This window comes from Pseudoliparis swirei, chromosome 5 (assembly GCF_029220125.1).
Source record: "Pseudoliparis swirei isolate HS2019 ecotype Mariana Trench chromosome 5, NWPU_hadal_v1, whole genome shotgun sequence".
Taxonomy (NCBI): Eukaryota; Metazoa; Chordata; class Actinopteri; order Perciformes; family Liparidae; genus Pseudoliparis; species Pseudoliparis swirei.
In genome coordinates this window covers 12250093-12271484 of record NC_079392.1, presented here as the reverse complement: position 1 = coordinate 12271484, position 21392 = coordinate 12250093, and the positions used below count along the sequence as shown (strand labels likewise).

The 21392-nt window shown below is 42.6% G+C and overlaps 1 protein-coding gene across 2 annotated transcripts; it reads right to left on the bottom strand.

The window, feature by feature from the left end:
* Positions 1 to 1672: 1672 nt before the first annotated feature.
* Positions 1673 to 18121, bottom strand: hdlbpa (high density lipoprotein binding protein a). 2 transcript variants are annotated; one of them, XM_056414421.1, is made up of 28 exons: positions 18018 to 18121; positions 15881 to 15952; positions 13316 to 13425; positions 13053 to 13219; positions 11701 to 11916; positions 11404 to 11610; positions 11082 to 11297; positions 10774 to 10980; positions 10577 to 10684; positions 10390 to 10494; positions 10086 to 10164; positions 9620 to 9759; positions 9433 to 9537; positions 9236 to 9349; positions 9042 to 9128; positions 8814 to 8945; positions 7821 to 8039; positions 7275 to 7496; positions 6969 to 7187; positions 6095 to 6233; positions 5820 to 5974; positions 5619 to 5723; positions 5386 to 5520; positions 4368 to 4511; positions 4104 to 4283; positions 3481 to 3597; positions 3225 to 3365; positions 1673 to 3115 (listed from the first exon to the last, which is right to left on the bottom strand). In XM_056414421.1, the coding sequence occupies exons 3-28, from the start codon at positions 13386 to 13388 to the stop codon at positions 3026 to 3028; spliced, it is 3822 nt and encodes a 1273-aa protein (XP_056270396.1). In that variant the 5' UTR covers positions 13389 to 13425; positions 15881 to 15952; positions 18018 to 18121; the 3' UTR covers positions 1673 to 3025. The 2 variants fall into 2 exon arrangements, with proteins under 2 accessions (XP_056270396.1, XP_056270398.1); XM_056414423.1 differs by having other exon boundaries at positions 5820 to 5971.
* Between the last annotated feature and the right edge of the window lie 3271 nt (positions 18122 to 21392).

Genomic DNA, 21392 nt, shown 5'->3' with positions numbered 1-21392 from the left:
TCAGTACTCAGGACAGTATTTCTTCGTCTCCTAGAACACCAGAGAGTGGCTGTCAACCTACTGAACATCAAAAGAAAGCAGCAGAACCACAACAGTCCACCTTTGAGCACCAAACCTTCTTCCATGAGTTTGCTCCCTGAGCCACCATCAACACCTTCCCTCCCCCAGCAGTCAAGAGAACGAGCTCAGCAGCAGAGAAAGTTAGACTCTTATTTAAACTACAAATACTGTCATCAAGTTCTGATGAGCTGATGTTTACATTACATCCTGGACACCACATGGTATTTATTATTATCAACATGTTATTAGCTGCAGTATTTAGTCATATTCATCATAAATATTCATTGTTTTCAGGCCACGACTACTCCTGTGTCTTGCATCCGTCGTTGGACGTCAGCCAGCCAAACACCTCAGGAAGCTGCAGCATCACAGCAGACCATCAACACTCAGGGGGAGAGGAAGCAGAGCGTCCCAAACTCACCTGTGCAGATGCACTTACACAAGTTTGGTTTGGTGTTGAGTTCAATAAAGTGGACTATGTGGAACATGTTCGGTGAGATCCATTCCCCTGAGTGATGTTGCGTTAACGTGAAGCGTCTTACAAACTGAATCTACTGCATACCGTGTGCACAGGCAAATAACGGAGAGCAGATATAGCCCTTTGCAACCATGATGCATGTCTCGGTGGACAGATCACAACTACGCAACCCCATTGAAGATATCACAGAACAAAAAAATAGCTGCCGATACAAACAATCGATCAAATGCTTTCCAACCTTCTAGTCAAACAATTTGACACATCGGTGCTGGTGAGGAAGCAGCTCGTGAGAAAACACCCTGAGCAGGAGAGTCCCACTCCCACCCAAGATGGGAATTGGTTTCCTTTTTGTTAATTTCAATAACAAGATGAATAATAGCAATGGTATTATTCAGTTAGACAGTTGCCTTCTGATTTTTTAAATTTATATTTTATTTTCCTGTTCAGACTACCAGAGTTCCAAATCGCATACCATTATACAAAACTAATTACATTTAAAATAAATATACATAAATATTACATGTATAGACTATAAAATGTATTTATATATATATTATATGAAATAGTGAAAATGCAGTGCATTTCATTAAAAGTTGAAGGGTTAAAACCCAAATTAATCAGTTACATTTGAACTCAGAACATTTGGAAATGATCCATTAAACGGTCATGAATAAAAAATGGTGACGACTAGAATGCCGTCCATTTGAATAGCAGATTCATAAAAACAAGTCCAGTATTTACCAAACACAAGAGGCAGACATCTTCTAAAGCTTTGACTTTATAGATGTTGAATGTCTCATGTAGATTATGACTGGTCCTCCAGCTTTTACTCCTCTTTCAAATTCATACTTGCCATTCGTTTCAATTCCTCAGATTTGCCACAGAACTGGAGAGATTAGACCACCACTTCATGACTGGATTATTATATTGCTCTCTAGCACCACCCTCAGCCCCGAAATAATGCATGCCGTCAAAAACGGATCCACTGCTGAGTATCCATGTCAACAGTTATCGTTGCCACAGTTGCATCGGCTTTGCATCGTGCCGGATTGATATTAATTGTTCGTGGCTACATTCCACGATTAAACAAATACCGTTGCTCTATATGGAAAATATCAGAGGGAAGCGCCGACAGAGATTTTCAATTTTTATTGACTTTTTGGACAATTTCTTTTCCAGTGTCATCCATAACCGTTCACTTCAATGGTATTTGCATAATCTTTCATTCAATGCTAGAAGGATAAAAACCAAGGTAGGCTGATGCAAGGTATTCAATTAGCAGGTAGCAGCAAGCTAACTCTGCACTCCTCAGGCAAAATTAAACTCATTACGATAACTGGGGTGGGGTGGGGTTGAGGGGGTTATGTTCCAAGAGCTTTCACATGAACAATAAACATACCATTCCCAGTTGGCCATTAAAAAAGGCACCGAGACATCACCGCTACCTGGTTTGTATCTTTCCAACTGTAAGGCTGATTAAAAAAAAAAAAAAAGGGCCATTGCTATATTGAACAGAACAATCTGCATAGCAACTGGAAGACAAAGGGACTGGACACTGACCCACTACAGAGGATGAGTAACACAGGACACCACTAGACAAATAGTTGGCACGAGATGGTCTGCTGTTTTAGCTCACAAACATGGTCGTAATTAGATTTGTGTTTAGTGATTTACTTCTGAAAGTCAAAATAAAAAAAAGTTTCATTCAACAGTTAGTGTGAGGTTTGATACGTTGGAGCTCTAGGCCATAGTGTTGTAAGAAGTGTAGTTCGGGGCATGATCTCCGAGCATCTGGCAGTTTGAATGGGTGCTGCGACGGCGACGGCTACGACTGCCGACGCCACCACCCCCCTGTAAGGTTTACCAAGTCGTAAGGCTACATGTAAGGTACGTGCCACGACTCACAGAAGCACAGCAAACACGCAAATGGATAGATGCGACAAAGAGGACGACCACTGCAGCTTGAGAGCCAACGACTGACCATTCTCACTCGGCTACATGAGTAAAGCAGGCGGTTCAGGGGGAGGGTGCGTCGGAACGCGTCACCAGCTGTGATTCAAGCCCTTTACCCAAACCTGCGAAGGCAACTAAGAGAAGGGCAGCTAAAAAAAAAACTAACGAACAAAATAAAAAAACTCATGTCTTGCCAGTGCTGAATTTGGTATAACAGTTCAAACCACGATGAAATGTCAGGGCTAATCAACACTTACATGTCAGTCTCGTCTTTATAGACGCAACCTTTTTTTTCTTCATTTTTTTTGCGTTAAGAGCATTTACAAAAGCTCACAAGTCAATTACAGTATCTGAAAGCACTTTTAGACTGATGAATCGGCGAGGGCAGGGCGGGATAAGTACACAGAGAAGAATGACATTCTCAGAACTGAAGACTTGTAGGGTCAGCGGTCAGTCCGGGTCAATAGGGGTTTAGGGGCGAGAGAGGGGGAGATTGTGTCCGGTTTAGTTTGGGCCCATCTGTAGCAGTTTGGCTTAGAAGCGCTTGGGTCCCCAGGGAGAAGACTTGGTTGCCACTGGGGCTCCAAAGCTGGGAAAGTCTTCAGAGCTGCTCATGTCCGGGGCCTGAAAGTACACACATATTTATTTTTAACACCAGGGATTAAGGGAGGAAGGTGTGACCGATTCCAATTTTAACCAGTATCAAGCAATAAACTTAGTTTTCTATGCTCACCTTCTCATTGCCAGTGGTCCAGGGAGCCTCCCTCACCACAAACCCTTTAGACGGGCCACGTTGTTCATCCATGCCGGCAGCGCTTCCCCCATGAGGCCTTGTGTAAGACATCTTCGTCTCGTTCTCCACAGCATCTGAGATCTGGAAAAAAGCGGCACAAACAGAATGCATCAGTGCTAAAGTGGGAAATGGCAAACATTACAGTCATTTCTTATAGCATCTGCTGTAAAAAATTATATATTAAAAAAAAACTTACGTATTCCTCTTCCAGGTTCAGAAGGTGGTCGATGGCTTCATCCACAAGCTCGGGGCGACCTATGACGGTCACAAGGTTCGGGTCTGGAGCTCCACTCTGGGGAAACCTGAGATCGACCTGGAAAAGATGGACAGCAAGCCATCAACGACTGGCTACTTTGAAGTGATAAAACACAGACAAAATAAAGAACAACATGTGGGAACTCAAGGATAAGACCAAGAGGCAGGACAGAGTAGCACTGAATGTGATTTATTTTTTATAGAAGAAAACATACGAATCGAAAAAAGGTGTTCGATGTGTATGTTGTGGTGACTGACTCAGTGGTCAGAAGGCGATTCGAACCCACGGCTCCACAAGCATGTCAACCATGTTGATTTGTCCTTGGACAAGACAACAAGACACTTAACCCCAAGTTGCTCCCGTAGCTGTGACTCTGGTGTGTAAATGCTCGTTACTGCTGATGGGCAGGTGTCACCTTAGACCCTCCCATCGGTGTGTGAATGGGTGAATGATGTCATGTAGTGTTAAAGCACTTTGAGTGGTCAGAAGACTAGAAAAGCACTTTACAAGTACAGGTCCATTCACCATTTATTCCACAAGTCTTGTCCTCTCAGCAGCCTCACCTTAAACTCGTCCATGATCTTGCGGATGCCCTTGCCGCGGGCTCCAATGATGCGGGCATGGACCCGGCTGTCCAGGGTGATGTCCTCGGAGATCATCTCCTCGAGTTCGTCCACTAGAGCCTGGATGGCATCTCGTGCCGCTATGGCTTTGTGCTCATAACCTGTAATAGTAATCTGATCCTGGGGAGAAACAAAGCAAATTCACCATGATTTATTCTGCAAACATAAACATATGACAGTAAGTATAAATATTTTTTAAGTTACCTGGTTTTCATCGCTCTTCTCTGGGAACTGGATGTTAACGTCGTGCTCAGTGCGGATGGTCGTTATGATGGCGCCCTTGCGGCCGATGATTTTAGGGTGATATTTGGGGTCCACAGTGATGGTCAGCTTAAAGCTCCTGAGTGCCTGTGGAGAGGTTGGTGTAAACAACACTGGGTTAGCGCTCCCAAGTTTGACACACGGGGCTCATTTCTTCTGCTGGTCAGCCATCAACTTAAGTGCTCCATGTATGATCTTGGCACACTTTGCACTTTATTTTCCTGGTCACTTTAACCTGCTGGAAATTCACTTTGGTCACTGCCTTGTGCATATATTTTGTTTCCTCTGTATATTTAGTATCAAGTATTGTGTTTTATTTTCTATTAATGCTCTAATGTGCACCCGCTGCTGTGATCCTGAAATGCCCCCACTGTGGGACTAATAAGGAATATCTAATCTATGTAAATCATACTTAAAAAAAAAAAAAATGTTAGCAGTTTTTCAACATTCACAAAATCCCAGTCATCAATTCTAAAGGTTGTCCATTTACTTAGTTATTGTCATCTGTGAAAGATAATCGCATAAAAAACAAAAAACTAGGATTAGCTGGAAATTATTATTAGAAAGATTAATGTTTTTCTATTTGAATATTTGCTTTGATCAAACATTTACATCTTTATACTGCTTCAATGGCATTTATTAAAGGTGCTTGCATAAAACTACATTTCACAAGATCATAGTTGAACACATCATGATGGTTATAATCTACCTTCAATCCTTACTCATTTCTCCTGAAAAGAGCCTGAACCAATTATGATAATCTCTGCTTTTGTTAGCTCCAATAGTCAGGACTCGGCCTGATGGGAATGGAATAAAAATATAATATGTGTCTGGTTAAGTTTATGGTTCCATTTCCATCTCTATATACACCTTAATATTTTCTGAACACTTGCTATGAATAGAAACAGAAAAAAGCTTAAAATCTCACACTGAACACATGCATGCTCCCCACAGTACTAACCCGATCCTCCTGGTCGGCCTGCAGCTCTTTGACGCGCTCCAAGAGGCCCTCTTTGGCTCGGTCGAGGTGATTGGCTAAGCCGCTGATGGAGATTTTATCAGACTGCTGCTCAGGGGCAGGCACTTGAATATTAACCTGAGGAAGACAGCAAGGTTACTCAGAGTTTGTAGCTAAATACAATAAAACATTGTGTATCCTTGCGTCAACACAACGTCTGTAACACACACACACACCTCAAATTCATCCATCATCTTGCGAATTCCACTTCCTTTCTGTCCGATGATGTAGCGATGAAGATCAAAAGGCACTTCCACCTCAATAGTGACAGGAACCAAGGCCTAAGGAAAGGAGACAGTGTTATTTCTGCAATAGTTGCTTTGCTCCTCTAATACGAATAATAATAATTAATAAAGAGCTCCGTTATGGACGCTGACCTTCAGTGCTTCCACGGCGGCCTCGCACCGCTCTTTGCGGCCAGAAATCACGATCACGTCACACTTTTTGGGCGCGCTTGGATCGACGGGCTCCTTCACTTCTCCCGCGTCGGTCTCGCCGTTCTCCTGAATGGGGGCCTCCGCAGGGGGTGCTGCTGAAACATTACACAATGACAACACATTTAAAAAGAGCGACATGATTGGACAAAGTTTAATGAGAACATTTGTAATTTAGGGACTCCGTTTCAAAGTCTACACAGAAATCAGGCGTTTACCTTGAGGGTCCTCACGCTCTGGGAACTTGATCTGCACATTGTGATCTCTAGTGATCTGCTGGATCCGTGAGCCCTTGGGACCCATGATAGAACGGTGGAACTTCTGAGTGATCACACACTCAATGATCACTTGAGCGTCCTGGAAAAGACATTAAAATAGGAGTGGAATAAAAGAGACATTAATTACTAGAGATGCACCGATAAGGTTTTTGGTGCCGATCACCGATCACCGATCACTGAAATCAGTATCTGCCGATCCGATAATACCGATCACCGATCACGGTGTCGATTGAAGCATTCTATTTATTGTGTAGCATTATTGCCTAGGACTATGAGGAAATACATATATAAAGCAACTCAAACATTAAAGAAATTACCGATTTCTTTAAACATTTAGGACTTTTACTTTGAAAAATGTCCTAATTGATACATTGTTTGATTGCCAGTGTAGGGGATTTCAGATATGTATGGAACACATCTGCATTATTCATTTCCTGGAACTCTTGGGGAAATCTATTTACAGGACTTTTTTTAACATACAAAAGTCTGACTTATTTTTATAAACTCTTCCTTGGTACAGTAAAAATGTTTTAATGTTAGCATAATTTAAGCTAAATCTCAGAAACGATCTATAAAGATACAAAATCAGTTCATTGTTTACTTTTATATGAACAGTTGGTGTATGATTTGTCGACATCTTATTTTTGATAAACGGATGTTGTTTTGAGAACGCCGATCAAAACCGATAATGGGAATATCGGCCGATATGGATCGACGCCGATCAGATCGGTGCATCCCTATTAATTACAGTTCAAACACGTGTGTGTGTGTGTGTGTATGTGTTTTGTAGATCATCCAAGCTGCAGCTACTCACCAAGTCCTCAATGATCTCTAGCATGCGCTTTTTGGCTGCTTCCACACATTCTTTGGCTCCTTTCAGGGTGACCTTATCACTCTGAGTGCCTGTGCGAGGGAAGCTCACCATCACGCCACCATATTCATCAGCAAGGTCCCTGAGGACTTGGCCGCGGCGAGCCACAAAGTAGCGGTGGTGCTTTGGATCAACGATCATATTGTCCTCGACGACGTTGTCCTGAAACCAAAGAGCGAAGGTATATTACAATCTGAAGCCTAAATCTGTCCTCGTCCTGCCATGTTCAAATAGAAATTGGCACCTCACCAAACCCTTGATGAGTTCCTCCAGCTCCTTCTGCGCATCCCGTACGGCTTCTTCAGTGCCAACCACGATGATGAGCTCCTGGTCTTTGTCCTCCGCGGTGGGGAAAATGATCCTGGCCCCGGTGCTGTCGCGAACCTTGCGGATGTTTCCGCCACCTTTCCCGATGAGGAACTTGTGGTATTCCGGTTTAGCACGCAGCTCCGCAGTGTGGTTCTTTGTTTGCTGAAGTATAAATATTAAAAGCATAAATTATTTCTAGAACAAAAAAATCTATCACACATCAACTCAAACTATAATAAAAGATGCTTTATAAACTTTAAAGTTAGAACAGATATGACATAACTGAACATGATTTCATCTTGAGGGAGAAAAGTGCAGGAGGCAACGGGAACCTTCATTTCTACGACATGCTTGTTTTTATTCCGACACCGGAAAGGACAGCGCCAGACGCTCTTCACAGGCGGCCATGTATGATGACCCGTGAGGCACGACGGCTGCCAGTTTACCGAGGTCAGCTGAAGTTCAATCCTTCACACTTCTACAAACCTTCTCCTCTGCCAGGGCGAGCAGTTGCTGCTTGGCCTTCTCCACCTCCTCCGCGGGGCCTCGGATGGTGACCTTATCGATCCCTGAGCCCTCAGTGGGGAAGTGGATGTGCACGCCGCCACACTCCTCCATGATGGAGCGCACGAAGCGGCCCTTCGACCCGATCAGGGAGTTGTGCAGCTTTGAGGGAATGGACACCTCCATCTCTGTGATGTTGGCCTGAGCACAGAAAGATGCTAGTTAGTATTTGTACCAGTGCTGCGCGGTGTACAGACACTAGCAAGGTATCGCAATACCCTACCGTTAAAAATAACGTACGAAATGACATGTAATTAGTGCCGGTTTGGAGGAATGACCGTTTTAATTGGAGCGGTAGGCTACTGCCGAGGAGTTGCGGCAATGTGCGATGTAACTTTGCAGCAGTCAAATAAAATGGACTGCGTGTCAGCGGGACTCTAACCAGTGGGATGGAGTCAACAAATGAAAAAAAGAACATGCAACACAACAATGTGGCTCTAATTACAACCAAACGTGCTGATGAAATTAGATTCACCAGCCAAGCTTCTCCCGTCTTTTTTTTGCTGTAATGTGAAACGGACACTCAGAGGAAGCCGTACAAAATATATAGTTTATATCTATTTGACATCAGATTACAGCATATCATGCTTTCTAACAATTAATACATTGAATAATACATCGTTCCTTATGTTTTAGGTTTTGCTACACGGAATGTATCCTTTATTCTTCTCTGCATTTGACCCATGCCTAGTTATTAAGGAGTAGTGGGCTGCAGTGAAGCGCCCGGGGAGCAACTAGGGGTTCAGTGCCTTGCTCAAGGACACTTTGAGTATTGGTATCTGGATATTCAGGCAGGGTATCATATCAAATTCACAGTTTTGTTATCGTGACGACACTAATGCCAAAGCTTTGGAAAGACATAGATACACACACAGATACATGCATACATACATACATACATACATGCGCGCTTACCAGCTCCTTCTGAATAGCCAGGATGCGAGTTCGTGCAACCTCGCAGTTTGCTTTCTTGCCTGTGATGACAATCATCTCGGAGTTGCTGTTCTCAGCAGGCAGGTCAATTTTTGTGCTGGTTTCCTCCCGAATCTAGAAAAGGGAAAGGAAACGTATAGTTTCGGTCAAACATAGGACACCCCGAAGACCCTGTTGAAGTACATGAATTATCTTTTTAATATACAGCACCTTCTTAATATTTGATCCTCCTTTTCCAATTATATTTCTGTGGAACTGCTTGAAGATAGGGACTGAGAGACAGAAGCCATTCTCTACCTGGCAAAAGGAATCCCTGAAAGTTAACATTCACGGATGCCAAAATAGACACGCTTTAAAGAAATACCCATCTACGCCAGATAACACACGCCAGAGAAAAGACTTACCATTTCAGCCACTATCTTCTGCATGAACTTTGCACATTTCTCAACCTCATTCCGTGGACCCCTAAGTTGAACAATGTCACTTTTCTGTGCTGGGTCGGGGAAATTGATGATGACCTGGAAGAAATGTGATCGAGGAGTTATGAGGGTTCATTCAACAGATCCAGTCAGACAAACCAGCACCAACATTACGAACTCACCTCTGGGAATTTGTCCCGGACTTCTTTTATGTTCTCCCCCTTTTGGCCAATGATGGCTCGATGAAAACGTTGTTCAATGATCAGGTCCTTTGTACGCTCGTTCTCCTGTGAGAGGGCGAGAGAGCATATTCAGCGACGGCCCACCAGGATCCAATTTGCAGCATCTTGCTGTGAAATTCATGCGCACCATGCGTGTGGTTAGCTCCAGCAGCTCCTTCTTGGCCTCCTGTACACCCTGGGGATCCCCCTCAATACGGATCACGGTGCTCTTCTCGTTGTCAGGGGGGATGCGGACAGTCACCTTGTGCAGTTCTTTGATGCGGTTGACTGTAAATATTAGATCAATAAACACGTATTGCTTGAGAAGGACGTTAGTCCAGATTTGGGTGCAATTGGCAAAATGATGCATATCATGAAACTAATCTGAACTCTGAGGTGGTGTGCTGGTCTTTGCATTACAGTCGAGGTGTACGTTTTTCAAAGTTTAAATGTGGTGCAAAAAAAAAAGTTAATGGCAACCCTAATCCAACAATGTGTAGGTTTTTTTAAAGTATTTACTGCATCCAACGTTGAATCAGCTACAATACATGTTAGATTGTGTTAGAGTGTTAGATATCGATAACCCAACTTCAAAACACCAGCACAGTACTTACTGTTCACGCCTCCTTTTCCGATCAGGTGTCTGTGGAATTTAGGATCCACGCTGATCTCGGTGAAGTCCATGCGGTTGACCTTTTACGGTGAAAGTAGACCAAAGCATGAAAATCATTGGAATCTCTTAACTGGAGCTTGCAAGCGTCTTCCACAGTGCTTTATTCTGTACAATGCCACACCTTAAAAAAAGCTTTCCTTCTACATAATCTACTTTGTAGCACATGACCTTGACATGAAAAGAAGCCTTTGGATTGTCAATCAGGCTTTGTGTCGAGATAGTTATGTAGTTGACCAGGTACTCACCAGATCTGTCACAATGATTTCAATCTGGCCCTGCACCATCTGCACATCTTTGGTGGGACCCTCCAGGGTGATCCTATCTTCTCCCTCGGTGAACTCGATGTGCACCTGAATGCAAAGATTTAAGTCTCAATTTAGAAGAAGAAAAGAAAAAAGGAGTATTTAAAAAATAAATAATTTGTCAACAGACCTTGGGCATTTGTTGGGTAATCTTGGCCAAGTTCTGCCCCTTCTTGCCAATAATGAAACGATGAAGCCAAGAGGGAGCTGAGACTGAGGAAATAGTGTAGCTGTTTGCCTGCGAGAGGAAACACGCACTTTAATTTTTTTCTTTCTTAAACAATAACCCACGTCAAAGGTTTTGAGTTCCTTCAAAAGGTTGCACACCTTGGCGTAGACTTCAGTGAGGGCCTGACCCAGACGGTCTGGCTCCCCGCGAAGGATGACAGTTTCTGAGCTGCTGTCAGACGGTGGGATCTCGACCGAGACGCCAGTTTTCTCCAGGATCTCTTGCAGGGTGTTACCCTTGGGGCCGATCACATACTTGTGCTGAGACTTCTTCACCTCCACTGCAATGGTGGTGGTGCTCTTCTTCTGCGATGCAAAAAAAAAGAAAGAAAAAGGGTTAGTCGAGCAGGGAATTGGTGCGATCTGTCATTTTTTGCTTTCCTCGCAATAGTTTGGATTTCAATTACCTTTTCTTCATAAACCTTCTTGATCAGTGTCACAGCGAGGGCCACCTGTTCCTTTTCCCCAGTGATGACAATCTCCGTCTTGTTCACACTCGGAGGGGGGACATTGATGCGAGCACCGGTCTCCTGCATCATCTCTCCTACCAGCTTGTTGAAGGGGCCGGTGAGGAACGGGTGGTACACCTTGTCAATGTTCACCCTCTCCACAGCGCGCTTGTCCTACAAGACCAGGGTGAGGGACAAGAACAAAAAAAGACCATATATCCCAATGCTGCGATTTGAGGGCCGTAGCGGAGTAAGTTGACCGGCTCAGGAGACACATTACCTGCTCAGCAGAGATCAACAGGATCTCATGCTTGGCCTTCTCAAGGCCCTCCTTGGTACCAGAGATCTTGATCTGGTTACTGGTGTCGTCGGGTCGTGGGATCTGGATTTTGGTGGCAGTCTTGAGCTCCAGCTCCTGAAGCTTCTCCCCGTTTTTGCCGATGACGAAGCGATGGTGCTCCTTGGGGATGGCGACAGTAGCCGAGGCCTGTCAAGGTGAAAGTGAGCAGTTGGCACCATTGTACGCCATCATTAACACTGCACACGGTTATCACGGACAAAAGACAGATCTCCTGACCTGAGTCTGGAGTCGGGACACAATCTCCTTGCGGGCCTTCATCACGGCATCCAACTTTCCAGAAACCATGATGGAGAGACCCTGATCTTTTGCCAAGGAGAGTTCCAGGTGGGCTCCGGTCTTGTGCATGATGTCCACGCAGACCTTCGCTTGGTCTCCTTCCCCAAACTGGTTGAGGTCCTTGTACTTGCGCTCCTCTAGTGGCACATGGAAAACCTGGTTGTGGGAAAAGAACACCAATTTGGTATGATGAACAATTGTTACATCAGAATAAATTAGCTTGATAAGTGTCAAAATAAATGGGTACCCAATGACACTGAAGACAAAAACACAGTTTGAACCCGTAACTACTAAAATGAGGGCTTTATCTTGAACATGCATGCAACATACACACACATTGTAGGTTATAAGCATGAGTGACCGCCATAGAAAAATGGATGTAGACCTTTTACCATCCGGACTCTGAACCACTGGAGTATGCTAGAGGCACCAGAAACATGTTAGTGTATTGTATGCTATACTTTAGTTAAGAGGGCTTTTTGGCAGGAGATATTTTGACATGGCAGTGATTTATAACATTTACCACCACTGCATGGCATTCCGTCCCAGGGCCCTGGTGGTATGCTTACCGTCAGGGCATACTGCTTATATCTGTAGTTCATGATGTTATTTAATAATTATTGCACTCGTGTTTTTTTCCTGCTATTTTAAGTCAAAATGTCTGTCTTGAAAATGGTTTATTTGGCTAAAAGTTTGGAAAATGTATCAGTTTTCTTTACAAGTAGTTACTTGTACTTTGTCATTTTAATGCATTCAACGTGTCTTTTTTTTCTACAAGAACACAGCATCTTGCTTTGGTCATTGCTGCCTGATTAACCATTTTCTCTGGACTCATATACAGACTGAGGTTGCTGGTGGTCACTGCAGTGGTAACATTTTTTTTGTTTTATCTCACTGCATTTCATCCATTACAACATGCATCAACAACGCAAAAGGAAATGTCGTAGAGGAGGAAAATTAAGATTATCCTTCTCCACAGAAAATCCCATGTCGAGTGTTGGATGGTTACATTTCTGTTTTGGAATGTAATTGCTGTGAAACAGCAAACGCTGTGTGCGCGTTTGACCAATCAGCGACCGCTATCCCAGGAAGAAACACTACCCACCGACCAGGGCTTTTTTGAGTGTTAAAATGTCCCCAGAACTTCATTAAGACCCTGGTACCTGCAGTTCCTCAAAAGGTTTCTCGGCCCTGGGGAAAGTTCCGGAGGCTGCCCTTGCTGTTTTAAACACCAGCTGTGTATTCAGTGCAAGATGCAAAGATATGTTTTCGTGGAAATAGTGAAATTCTACCTGGGTGATAACAGAAGACTTGAGAGGACGGATCTTGGATGTCCAGGCGTTGGCAGTTTCCTGGGTCCCCTCAGGTGAGGCCGCCTTCTCGGGCAGAGGCGGGAAGGCATCCTTGTAGGTAGGAAGAGCCTCCTCTTCCTCTCCAGCATTGAGTCCCGCCCCAGCAGCTGAACATAGACAAAAATAATAATAAATAAACCGTCATGAATCCACTTAAAGCTTTTCGTTTTTTACAAATCAAGTGCAACCTTAAAAACACTCACCACCCTTCTCCGTTCGGAGCCCACTGCGGTGCTCATTGAAGCTTTCCTGCGTAAGTACAGCGACTGAGCTCATGATCAAAATCCCACGTTTACAGAGTCCGAGTGTGCCACTGGAAGGAAAGAAATCATTACCATTAAAAAAGGGTTTCGCAACAGGAAGTGCATAATATTTAAACAGCTATTTTCTAAATCAGCATCTCACGAGTGATGGGTATTGTTTAACACATGTATATTACTCAAACTTTGCTGCTCTGCCCCAAGGAGGGTTTTCTTCTGAAATCTGACATTGTTGTCTGTTGATTATTTATTTGAAAATATGTAGTCAAAGAAACATGCTCATGATGAAATTGTGAACAAACTAAAACATGTTTTCAGGAGCTTTAACAAGATTTTGAGAACTTAATTATTGCATAGTATGTTTTTTCCAACACTTTTTTTCATGCAAGCTTGTTATATAAATGGAAAATAGAAAGTCCCCAGGGTTATGAACATTTGACGTCAGTCTAACCTACACCGAAACTTGCTTGACATCCAAGGAATCGATTAACACTCAGCATTGTTCTTATTTGCAGTGCACCATTTTCATGCAAATCTGGGACACATTAACATGTTGTAATCGTTTCTAACAGGTTTTACACATCAGCATTAACAGCGATATAGAAGTATGACTGTCACTGGATCCCTATTTAATTAATCGAGTTTGGCATTCACTTATTTGTCAAGAAAACTAGATAAGAGCCCCTGTATAAGAAGAGAAAAATAAATGAAAGAATTGTCACATGCACAGGTAGCATGCTCTACAAGCTTATCAGAGGTGGACTTTGGGATTTTCTCCATTATATAATCTGCCTTTATCAAAAGACATATCTTTCTCAGAATAACCACACTTCTTGTCACATTAGCATGTTAGTAATGTGTTAAAAGTATGCAGAGACTGATGGAAGTAAAAAGATAATGCCTTAGCACCACAAAAGAAAACACTGGTGTGGGCAGGGCCACAGCGGAAGAACATTTTGTCTCCCTGCAAGAAACCCGTTTGTCTTCTGTTGCGACCGTCTTTGTCTAGTGCTATTCTAAGAAGTGTAACCTAGTGAGTAGGCTCCAGGGTTAAGAGGATTGTTTCCCCCCACTAACCCCTGTGTGTTGGATAGGATTAAAGCAACGACAACAAAATCCCGACAGGAAACTACGATGTCCTGTCGAGGGTCTTTGAAGACAACTCAATCCGACAGCTATTATGATCTGACTTTTAGAAAAGCTAAAAGTGTTGACCAAGTTCCATAACAATTATTTTTGCTCAAACAAGTGCTCCAGCTACACCTTGATTCCACTTCACCGGCAATGATAAAAACGGAATTCATCACTGCTTTGTTTTTCTGGCTCGGAAATAAAGTCAATCGTGGCCAACCAAGTAGAGAGGATTGTGAATAGTTTTAGTGTGGATGTTTGCCCCCAAGCACACAGGAAAATCATCTTAAGGCACAGAGAGACTCCCAGATGTCACAGATAACTTGTTGGTATTAAAGTTTTTTTTCTCTCTCCCTAGACCGGGCAGTCAAGTAAAATCACTTGGAACCTCAACATAGCAGTCGTCAGTTCAGCAGGCAGTTTCCCCCACCTACACATTTCAGACCACCCTTTCAGTGGCCTCTTCCTTGTCAGGCTTCATAAACTTAAGGCTGCTCTCTACGCAGCACTCAGTACTGTTTGCAAACCCCATTGCCAAGTCAAGTGTGCGAATATCCTTAATCTAAACATCAAAGCAAACATTTTGTATGAGTTTCATTATTGAGCGAGCATGGGAACAACTTTGCAGCAGCAATTTCCTTTTGCAGGTAGCTCGTCCCCCGTCTTGATGCCATTTTTGTGTTGGTGAAAGTGCAAAGCATGTCAAAGTCATCAAGACAAGGGACAACAAAGCCACGCCAATGCTAAACAGACTCAAATTCCTAACAGTTTAAAGCATATTTAAACTGAGTGTAAAGTTCGCAACACACTCTATAGAGAATGGTAGATTTTCAATGTGATGGTTGAGGATTATTTCAAGTTTTCTTCCTCCAGAATAGGCCAGGAGCGGTCGACTTTAAATTGCATTAATACATTAATAGCCTAACATCTCTCTTATATAAAGTTAAAACAGCGATTTATTTAATGAATCACTTTGATAGACACTAAAAGGACTCTGGGACTAAATTTGTTTAGCCCCACCCCCCCTCCCTCTCCATCATGGCTACATTTCTCAGCTCACTTTGGAGATCCAGTGTCCCCTGTCGGCTAAGATTCAAATGCTAACAAGTGAAGAACAAGGCATGGAGGAGTACTCTGAATATCCATGTATATGGGATAGACTTTTGCCAAGTGTCAGTGGGAAAAAAAACGCTGTACGGCCAAAGTTCTGAAGCTTTTCTACTTTTAGGATTTTCTACAATCCTAATTATACTTCATCACTACGGGACCATTTTCAAGGTGTGGTTGGTGGGAGCAGGATCCCATTTAAACAAAACGGTACACTACGGATTGCATTAGTGACAGCAATTCACAATGCTAATAGTTGTAACAACTTACCAGCAAAATGGTCAGTTACCAGATAATCCGTCCTGTAAAGATGCAATTTCACGTCAGCCTGCCAGCTTTTGCCTAAAGACCACAACAAAAAAAGTGATCAGTTGTATTGAAAAAACAGGATGGCATCTTAGTTTCAAAGACAGATAAGAAATCATTATTGCAGGTGTTTTTGATTTAAAACCTATGCAGACTGGCTAATACAGGGTTATCCAAAAAATGATATTGTATTCTCACAAATATCTATATGATTTTTTATGAGTTATTATTCATTACACAGCAAAAATTAATGAAATGGAAAGCAAATACAATGTCAGCGTCACTCAAGAGTGTTAAAGTAACTAGTATATATCGTTTTAAAGTAGTGCTTCTAATAAAACAAGGAGAAGAAGAAAAACAAATATGAACAAAACATTTCTACCTCAGACAACTGAAACCACCCGGAAATTTAAAAAGCATTGAAATCAAGTTAATGCCAAGATAGGCTTTATAATGTTGTCATTGGCGTTCGCTCCCCTTGACACGCAACTGGACACTGCCCTCTGGACAGGACAGACCTGGCATCTTTATTAATGAACCTGCTGTTGGGGAAACAGGTAAATAGGCCATTGCTCTCTCTTGTGTCAGAACCACAGTAAATGGTTTCCTGGGTGTGATTCAATGTGTGCACAAGTCATTCTAACATTTATTCTGCTAGCTTGCCACTGGCGACACCAACTTTCCTCAGATCAAAAAGTGTGTACAGGCTGCCATGTATGTTAAGTGGTAAGCAGGCCCTGATGGGGCCTGCTTACCACTTATGACGTAGGCATAACGAAGATATAACGTTAACTGACCAACTCCTACCATTATAACGAGATTGTGTGTGGCCTAGTCGCGTTAGCACGGGCAACAGAAAATGGCCTGTTCCCTTTAACACCTTTCACACCAGTCAAACGACACGTAATGTTATTGCCCATTTCTACACCAGCAGCAGTCAGTAAACAGAGAGTAACTCCATGGTTTAAAATGACACGTGCGAATTACAACAACGTGATAACAGGTATTTTTACAATATTTTTTGGTTTTAACGTCACTATGTCGAGGGCGCATTTTAATTGGCGACGAATAACTCTGTTAGTCAGAAGCTCCAAAAGCCATTGAAGCTCAACCACACAGAGCGGTCAACCGACGGAGCTTTAGGAAATACATCGGCACGTTATCTAAACCCTGCGAGGTCGTCAGACGTGCTGCTCAAGTTAACGCTGACGTGCACATCTTGCTGCTAGTCGCGTTTGCGTTAACGTTAGCCGCAGGCATGGCAACCCTCGAGCCCATATACTGTTATACACAAATCCCAGATTAAGGCTCTAAGTAGGTTAGCGCGGCTGCTGGCTAACACAATAGCAGGTTAACCCAGCGGCTGACAGTTGCCAACGACACACTGCGGTCCGCGCTAGCCGCCGTTACGTTGGCTAGCGTAGAGCAACCGTGAAAAAAGAATGTACCGAAACGGGAGACAAACTATCGTGAACGCAATAGCCATTGACGCCGATATAAAGCCGGGTGTTTAGTATGTGTGAGAGCCCCTCTCTACAAGCGGCATCTTTTGCGGCGGAATCTCCGTAGCGTGGATTACAAGCTCCAAACTAACAGAGCTAACGCCAGCTAGCAAACTTGCTAAAAACTTTGCCTGTGGTGTGACACGTAGCTCATCGGCTACATGTAGCAGCTCAAACAGCCCGACACACAACTTCAAGCTGTACCGCAGCAAGCTAATGGCATTAAGCTAACAGCGGATTGGACATTTATGCCCCGTAACAACTCGGTCGTGTTCATACACAGAGACTGTGTCTTTATATATGTATATTTATACACACGCAGTAGCCAGAGCTAACACGGTCGTAAAAAGTACATGTTGAAGTGTAGCGTTAGCTCGCGAGCTCACGTTAGCTTTAGTTCTCCTAGCTCGCTAAGTCCACGTAGGCATACAGCTGAGCAGGAGAAGCGACACGGAGTCAGGCCAGAACACACTGCAACGTTCAAGGTTCACCAAAAACCTGCCTTCCCAACAAGTACCACCCGGCCATGTATACCACGGATAGGAGCCGTGCGCAGCGATGATAGAGTGATATTAAGCAGAAAGCAGTGGAGTACTTACTTCTTTTTTGTTCTCGTCTGCCCTGAAGATGCAGGAGCTGAGATGAAATTCCACTGGCGAGAAGGTGGGATTGAAGGCTGACGGATATATACCAGTGCCGCCCACCAATCATATCCTCCAACGTCACGTCAAAGAGTCCGATTACACATAATTTATTTTCATATCCAAGAAGTACAGACTCTTGTACAACTTCAACACTTTGTTTACATGGCGTCGTGAGATGAGCCGTAACATAAAAACGTAGTTAACGTCGTATCCGCTGGTTAACCCTGGGCTAAATCCCGGGTGGATTAATATCGCGTCTAGAGGACAGTATTCATGCACACAAATCAGACGAGATGAGGTGGCGAAGTCAGTCTTTATTCATGATTAATTATGATTCACTTTTGGATAATTACTCAGACTTTAGTGAGATCAGATGAAGGATGAGCCCGTGCCCATACTCCTCCACCGCTACCCACTGTTAAGGCTGAAGGCAGGCTCCAAATGTTGTTGCTGTTATTTGTGAGAGAGCAATACGCACATGCCCAACACTGCAGTTATCTCCGAGGACAACACGGGGATATGCAGAAACACTTCCTCTAAATTCACAGAGGCTGCATTCGCAGGTCCTCGTCATCCCTCAGCTAGTTGTTTATGGATACTCCATGCTCAAAGCAACACACAGTTACTGTGTACAGTTTACAGCTAAACACACAAATACAAATAATGTACCTTGTTATTGAGCATGGATGGATTAGTGAGTGAGCATACGAGCAAAGGCTTGGCCTTCAACGATAACATTTCACTGAAAGAGACACTAATCAAAGTCAGAACGGCCACAAAGAGACACATAATGACTGCAAAGAGGCATAACAATACTTCAAAGAGACACAGCAATAACAGAGAGACACAAAACAACTAAAACAAAACAAATACAAGATACACAAAATGTCCACAAAGAGACACAAAACCACTATAAAGAGACTTAAAATGACCACAACTTGACACAAGCTAACTACGAAGAGACGCAAACCAATAAATAAATAACAACTAAGTCTGTGTGTCTTGCTCATACAGTATGGAGAGGTGCAATGTCTCATAATCCAACTGTGATGAAGTAAATTCTTTCTGATTCGAAATCTCCCCAGGAAACTATCTTCATCATCCTGACCAACAAACACTCAAAAATGCTCGAAAAGAAAGAGAAAAAATCCAGTTGTTGTCCTTGTGCAGAAGGAAATCCTTCAGAAATGAAGTTGGATTCCCAAACACAAAGAAGAGATAGTTAAGCGGTAATATGCGTCACATAACATGAGACTGTAACTACACATCACTTCCTAAGTGGTTACACAAACATTATTTAGGCTAGTGCAAATTCCAAATGTTATCTAAAATGTCCAACTCAGCTTCAGTGAAGTTAAATCAATTTCAGGAACATTATCTTTCTAGGACACTCATGCACATTTCCACTGAGTGCATTTCTTCTGGATCATTTAGATGCACTGCATGGTCTGCATTGGCACGTTGAGTTTCAAGGTTCAAGGTTTTTTATTTGCCATTTGTGCCTAGATCAACAGTCCAGACACATTGGAATTGTTTTTGGTGACGCTTAAAGCTCCAGAAAATAAAAAGGGCCTTGAGGTTGTAATGATATGTTGTCCTTAAAGCTCACATTCAATCATTTTGTGTGAGAAGATTTATGGATTTGTTACAATTTTATGAATACAAGTTGACTATTCACCTCTGGCTAATTCCTAGATTCTCAAAAAATTCGCCATTTCTACAACGATGATTGTGACATATTAGAAAACCGCTTAACAACTTATTTTCATTCTTCGTAATTTTATTTTTTAGAGGGGATACACAGAGGGTGAACAAAATTCCACAATAACAATCTTAAAAAATATTAAAGCACATCAGGATCACTTTGCTTTAGAGAGGCTCAGTGCATATTATAATATAAAGGTTATAACAGCACCATAGTCTGCAGATTCAAAACGCTCCATATTTTTAACTAAACAAGTTTTTATAACAAGACTGGAGCGCATTACAATGCACACGTGTTGTTGTTCTTGCGTCCACCCTAAAACAAGCATCGATATCATGACGGAAACACACACCCACCAGACTAATTCCATCACTCCAGGGCTCTTGTGAGGAGGGTCAATGCTCCATGAAAACAAAACCTGCTGATCAAATTAGTCCAGACTCAATGATTGGATGCCATCTGTATCTTTCTCATGAATGATCAACAGCAGAAAATAAAGAATGAGAAAAACATCAGCAAAGTGCAAAAAGGAAAACAACAGACGGAAGCAACAACACGCTGACAGTACGACAGCCATGGTGCGTTCGTAACTACAGATCTGGCGAAGATAAAAAAAGTCCATGACAGATCATTCAGTTTTGGCAACCGCATCATGTGATCATCTATCAACATGGCCGAAAAAGATGAGCGCTGTTTGCAGAAATTAGGCAGATAAGGAGCCCCGTGATGGACCAATGACCTTGCTGATGCTCAGCTTTCATCTGACTGCATGCTGGGATAGATTGCATTCCTTGGCCCTGAAAAACAAATTGTTAGGTGAAAACAATGAATTAAGAGATAATATGATGAATCAATGGATAATAACACCCCTCTCCTGCAGATTATAATGAATATTTCGCTGAATAAATCCCTTTTTTTAAAACTGTAATCAAGAAAAACTTTAGTTTACTGTACAGGCCAATATGACACATGAGATCCTATATAAAGTAAGAATTGCCCATGACGACATCAGCCCTCGTGGGTTTATAACACACCACAAATACTTCACAGCTCGGTCTTGGACCTAATATTCTGCCTTCTCTCTCAGGCCTGGCAAAAAAATATACTCGAAAAAAAAAAGTTTCTTTTCTGAAGCACAACTCATCCAGCCAATAAAAAACAACAGAAATGGAAGTAATTTTTCTAAAGTGTAGATCTCTTATGTTCTCGTAGATGGGACAGTTAAACATACAGTGCACCTCATTCTCAATTTCAACTCATATATAATAATCATTGATTTTACACTGAGATATTTTTTAACATAGCAGCATATATTATAAATAGATATCTATACAACAATTAAGATGTATGTACAAAACAAATATGTCTGGTACACGTTTGACAATATATGCATATATATATATATTCAAGTACCAATGCAAACATACTGTATATATTCCATTATAGAATACTGCAGATTTGAAGTATAATGCAACTCTATTTCAGAGAACAAGACAGCAGGGGGCGCTCCATCACAGGGTCAGAAGGAACTTTTATTTTCTGATCGTGATAAAGTTCAATCTGACTTAACCAACAAAACAACGGACCGAAGTGCAAATATATGCATCACATTCCCCGTGATTGGT

What these genes read in the sequence shown, in the direction of transcription:
- hdlbpa (XM_056414421.1), bottom strand. Translation starts at nt 13,388, where the DNA reads ATGAGCTCAGTCGCTGTACTTACGCAGGAAAGCTTCAATGAGCACCGC. An exon ending in TCACTGAAGTCTACGCCAAG is followed by an intron (nt 10,685 to 10,773) that starts GTGTGCAACCTT and finishes TTCCTCTCGCAG; the next exon opens with GCAAACAGCTACACTATTTC. An exon ending in TCGCCCTGGCAGAGGAGAAG is followed by an intron (nt 7,497 to 7,820) that starts GTTTGTAGAAGT and finishes TTTATACTTCAG; the next exon opens with CAAACAAAGAACCACACTGC.